The sequence below is a fragment of the Lactuca serriola genome, chromosome 7 (genome assembly GCF_051521515.1).
Source record: "Lactuca serriola cultivar US96UC23 chromosome 7, Lser_US96UC23_V15, whole genome shotgun sequence".
In the NCBI taxonomy this organism is placed as follows: domain Eukaryota; kingdom Viridiplantae; phylum Streptophyta; class Magnoliopsida; order Asterales; family Asteraceae; genus Lactuca; species Lactuca serriola.
This window is the reverse complement of record NC_136414.1, coordinates 22571646-22577272: the sequence shown is the minus strand read 5'-3', so window position 1 is coordinate 22577272 and position 5627 is coordinate 22571646. Positions and strand designations below refer to the sequence as shown.

The 5627-nt window shown below is 34.7% G+C and overlaps 1 protein-coding gene across 1 annotated transcript; it reads right to left on the bottom strand.

Annotated features, from left to right (window-relative positions):
• Nucleotides 1-836: 836 nt before the first annotated feature.
• LOC145063363 (cytochrome P450 716B1-like) lies at nt 837-3359 on the bottom strand. The gene is made up of 4 exons (XM_079010953.1): nt 2809-3359; nt 2034-2484; nt 1339-1526; nt 837-1263 (listed from the first exon to the last, which is right to left on the bottom strand). The coding sequence occupies exons 1-4, from the start codon at nt 3328-3330 to the stop codon at nt 931-933; spliced, it is 1494 nt and encodes a 497-aa protein (XP_078867079.1). The 5' UTR covers nt 3331-3359; the 3' UTR covers nt 837-930.
• Between the last annotated feature and the right edge of the window lie 2268 nt (nt 3360-5627).

The window sequence follows — 5627 nt, the reverse complement described above, 5'->3', positions numbered from 1 at the left end:
TAGGTGTAAGAACAATGTTAAAACAGATCTAGAATCATACCTTTGAATTCCTTGTTGATCTTGTTGTCTTGGAGCTTCTAGAGTCATAATTGTCACTCCTCTAATGGCTTACAAACACCGAATAGCAAGGAGGATGATTTGGGAGAGAGGAGAGGGGAGGAAATCGGCCAGGGGTTCTATACTTTAGACAAAGTTTTTATTTCCTTATGCCATAGGGTCTATTTATACTTGTAGACTCCTTAAGGGTTACAACCTAAACCCTAATTGGATAATCTTCTCTTAAGGCTATCCAAATCCATTCCTTAGATAACTCTTGGACGATTTGAGCTATCCTTTAGCTTCTAGAATCCGTCCAATCCATATCTATATGGATTTACAGTCTAAAGTTTAACTATCAAACAATTGACAGTTTATACCTTCTTATTTAATTAATCTCTTTAAGTCACCAAATTAATTCCAATTAATTCTATGACTTATATTAATCAAATAACAATATATTATTCTTTATATTATTCTCATAATATACTAATAATATTTACTCTCTCTTAATAAATCATCCTATCAAGTTGCTATGGTGAAGGCAACCCAAAAGGACCATGCACAACCGGGTCAAATACTTGCCTAATATAGTTGCAGCCTTAGACACTATTCCCACATTTGTGTGTTGGTACTTTGAGGGAACTCACTAAGCTTTGGCTTACAGTTTTAGTTTAGGGTTTCAGGCACTTCAGAGGATCATGGGAAGGCGAAGGCTTGATCGTACACAGTTTCCTGTTTTATGTCACTGGGTCTTGGGAAAACTCTGATTTGAAATAATGCTTTTGAAACAATAACTCTTTTTGTAAACAATATTGATTAATGGTTGGTTTTGAAAATTTTAAATTTATTGTGATTTTTTTTGGAGTGCTACAATATTGTCTCGAATCTTGCCTACAATGAAGTTTGCGATGACATAAATGTTGCTTTTATGGGTTTGATCCGAACTAACAATCCTTGATCGAATTTTGGCATTGGGTTTCTCTTGAAGGATTCATCTTTCTTAAGAATCTCCCATGTAAACTGTGTCACCAAGCGATGCATCATAGCTAAAGTTTCCATTTTTGCAAGCTCGATACCAGGACACATCCTAGGTCCTGCACCAAATGCTACAAAACTGAAAGGTGGTGGTTGTGGTGCATGCTTCTCAAACCGTGTTGGATCAAACATGGTCGGGTCTTTGAAAATGTCATTGTTCATGTGTGTCATGGATTGAGATAACAACACCTGAAAAACAAATCATGCAAAATCATATTTTGTGTCTAATTAAGTCTTTATTGGCTAATCATTTATGTGACTTACTTGCCATCCTTTAAGAATTGTATATCCTCCATACTCAATATCTTGTGTAGCTCGTCGGAAGCTCAAATTAATGGGAGGGTTTATCCTTAACATCTCGGATGCTACTCTCCATGAGTACTTCATCTTGGTTAGGTCTTCCCATGTCAAAGCTTCCCCGACTGCTTTACTCTTGGCAATTTCTTCTTGTTCTACAATTTCAATGATGTAAACTCGATCGGTAAAAAAATGCAATTCAGGTCATGACGTGGGCCCGTGGCTATTGGTGCTCAAACCATTTGGATAAACAATTTGCTTGTAACATGTCAATCATGAGTTTCTCTATACCCCACAACAACATTGGGGTGAATCACAACGGTGATGCATAGGTTTAAACATGGCACCTCTTTGACGTTTTTTAAGCTAAGGCACACATGTTGGACCAATAGTAAGTACTTAAGGCATGAGTGTTTTTGTAACAAAAATACATGCATATCTTAGTATATTTTATAAGAGAAATTAATAGTATCATCCTTCTTATTCTTCATTTCCATCTTTCTATCACTTTTAGATGATGACAAATGTAATATATTTTTATTAACTTTATTAAATGAGAAGTGTCACAATGTTAAATGTGTAGGAATATGAGAAAAAATAAGAAAATGTTTGATTTCTCTTTTTATAATGATTACGATAGAAATGGGGATAAGATGCTTTACCACGAACTACACTTGAGTAGACGGATTCATTGTTGGCCAAAAGTCTAACCAAAAACGTAAGGAGGGATGAGGTTGTATCATATCCTGCAACCATCACAACAATGATGTTGTCAATGATCTCCTCATCAGACATCGTTGGTGATCCATCATCATCATGAATGCTAAGTAATGAACTTATAAGATCTTTATGATGATTAATAGCTTCTTGTTTTTGTTCTTGAAGTGTTTCCCTTCTCTCATGTATAAGATCTATAATCATTGGCAGTAGTTTCCTTCTTGCTACAATCCCACGATTGAACTTAGTGAATGGAAAATTGACTGGAATTGCTAGCACACCTTCGATCATGTCTTGGAAAAGTGGTATCATTTTCTCTCTTCTAGGCCCTCTTTCGATCCCAAAGAGTAGCGAGCAAATTACGTTGAAGGTCAAGGTCTTAATCACGGGTTGTGCCTACAACATTGTAGAAATAATCATCTAATGATCAAAAAAATATTTTTATGGATAGTTGAAAATTTGGATAAAAAATACGACAAGTTACTTTCTATTGATTATGCATTGTTTTCATTTCACGTACTATAAAATTTTCACCTAAATTAACCCCATATATATAATCAGTATTGTAACACACATCCCATTAAGTACGTCCATATAGATTTATGAAATATAGAGTTTAACAGTAATCAATTTTTTTAATATATATGCTAAAACATTATAACTGAATCATATTCAGATCTGATTTGGATATTATTTTAAGAGGAAAAAAATATGATGTACCTGAACATCTTGTTTACCATGCCAATGTGTTTGAAGGTTGTGCTGGATTTCTGCATCTACTTTCGTAACATACTGCTTCAACACTTCAAGTTTCAGAAATGAAACAAGAGCCGCTCTAACTCGTTTATGATCATTGCCAGTCAACTCGCTTAAATTTTTCGAACCAAAGATTCTGCTGAGTGATGGTGGTTGTGAGTTGTTGAGTATGTTCCCATCACAAGTGTAGATGAACTTATTTGCAGCTGGACCATGTAAAACAACTGTCGGGTATCCAAAAAGACTGGTTTTCCAAATAGGCCCGTGTTTTGTTATTCCTTCTTGAAACCATTTATCGACCTTATCGGCTTTCAAGGCCTTCAAAAGGCTGAGGCTTTGCCCAATTACTGGTAGTCCCAAAGAACCGGGTGGGAATCGATCTGGATATTTCTTACCTCGAAAAAGAAGGAAAGTGGAAAATAAGAAGACAAATAACAATAACCATGACGTTATAAAAAACTCTAATTCCATTGTTAATGGCAACATCCGCTTGAGAGAGTTCCTTGTGCTAGTGTTTGTATATGTATTTTTATATATATAAAAACCCATCTCGTTAAATGTGATTGTCCTATTTTGTTTTTGGCATCAATGAAAAAGATGCTCTACCCATAAAGCAATAATTTAGGTCTCTTTATTTTAATCTGGAAAAGTATATCTAGACATATATATATTTTTTATTGTTTATATATCGACACATTCACATATGTTAATACATGTTAAGACACAATGATTGAATTAGGTTGACTCGTTAAACGTTTTTTCATTTTTTTTTTAATTATATAAGGTAAGCAAATTTTTAATCGTGATTATAGAAAAGTATATTGTTACAATAGTAATTTAGTTTATTATACTAAAATTATTTAAGAAATTATGCTATTTGAATATATATGTTTTAGATAACTCTAGCCGTTAACTTTTTCCATTTTTTTAACAACTTTTGTATGTAAGTTTTGTAAAAGAACCCCAATTTTTATTTATTTATTATTATTTTTTTTAAATAACCAACTTCTCTGGAATGGGGTATTTGCAACACCTGTCTTTCAGGTATTTTCAATTTGAACATTTCATATTTTAAATTAACGCAAAATTGGCCCTTACGCGGGGCATAACTTATTGTTACGCATGGCGTAGCATGAGAAATGGAATGCGGGCATTTAACGCTCTATGTTGGGCGTACCTGGAGTATGCAGCACGTAGAGTCGTAGTGTTCAAACCCTAATTTGTAGGGTTTAAACTCTATTTAAAGGACCTTAAGCTCTTGAGGCATCACTTATCTTTAGCCTACACGTCTACAATAAATCATTAACGCTAGCTACTTTGTGAGGATCTTGAGCATTATGAGTGAGTTTTTTTGTGTTTTGTGAAGAACGAATCCATTGGAGAAGTCTTGGTAAACATGAAGCTTTAATATCCAAAACTTTCATCCCATTTGCAAGCCTTAGAACGTATAAAGCTTGAACCTTTATGATTCTTCGGTTTAGATCTAGGATAGCTTAAAGATTTGCATGTTTTTGGTCTCATAGTTTGATTCTTGTTAGTATTAGCGACTCCATAACTCTTAAGCATCATTTTTAGCCAATTATGGATGTATGTTGTCATAAAAATGGGAACTTGGACACTCCTATTCTTCCATGCATGAGATCTTAAACCTTGGAGTGTATTTTGGATCTAGGGCTTGATTTTATGCTCTATTAAGTCATGAAAAAGCTTAAAGTCGATGACTTTATCAATCAGGACCTCCCTTAGATTAAGATATGTGAGTTGAACATTTAGTCTTTAAGAATTAAGGACTTAATGAGGAAGTTAATGAAGCAGAGGGTTATGTAGGGCGTAACCTTGGGGTACGCAGCGCGTAGCGTGTCCCTGTCCCGTTTTCTGTGGAAACTTAGTACGCATGGTGTAGTGAAGGAGTACGCACAACATACTCCCAAAAGAGGAAATAGGTCATTTTAGAGCCTTGGTCCATGTTTGGGTGGGGTCTAGTCTTGGAAGGGTAAAAATGTCTTTTACCCTAGAGAGAGAAAGTATGCAATGGACCTTTGATTTTTGTTACTACCTTAATTCATAATTAGGGTTGGTTTTGATATATATATATATATATATATATATATATATATATATATATATATAGTGTGTGTGTGTGTGTGTGGAGATTCTTGGATCACTAGCTCGGGTGTGAGAGTTATCTGTTATCGATTGAGGTGAGTCATCTCACTATATTATAGGACACTAGGTGTCCTTTGTAACTCTTGTTGTATGCATATATGCCTGAATGCTATATATATGTGGGATGAAATAGACCCGAGGTTAAAATAGACCCGTTCTGTTGAAAAACACCTATTTAATCGGAAGGGACTCTGGGGTGAAATAGACCTGAGGATGAAATAGACTTCTTTGATTGAAAAATATTGATTAATTCGGAAAGGACTCAGGGGTGAAATAGACTCGTCGTAGCCTTGTGTTGATATGTATGTATGGTATATGGTACTTTGGGAAACTCACTAAGCTTTCTGCTTACCGTTATGGTTATGGTTTTAGGTACTTCTGGTTTGAAAGTGAAAGGCCTAGTATAATTGTACGACATCTACCAACATTCCACATTTTATGTTATGATTTGTACACTTATAACTATTTTCTACATTGCCACATTTTGATTGGTTTTGAAATGAATGATTGATGGTTTTGGTTGACTTAAAAAAGATTACCTAGTATTTTTGGGACGTTACAAGTGTTGGATAAGGTGTCTAAGTCCATAACTTATTTGGTATATACTTGACCCGACC

Excerpts from the sequence above, each read along its gene's own strand:
- LOC145063363 (XM_079010953.1), bottom strand. The coding sequence starts at position 3,330 with ATGTTGCCATTAACAATGGAATTAGAGTTTTTTATAACGTCATGGTTA. Across the intron at positions 1,527-2,033 it reads CTACTCAAGTGTAGTTCGTG|AACAAGAAGAAATTGCCAAG; the intron begins GTAAAGCATCTT and ends TTGAAATTGTAG. Across the intron at positions 1,264-1,338 it reads CAATTCTTAAAGGATGGCAA|GTGTTGTTATCTCAATCCAT; the intron begins GTAAGTCACATA and ends TTTGTTTTTCAG.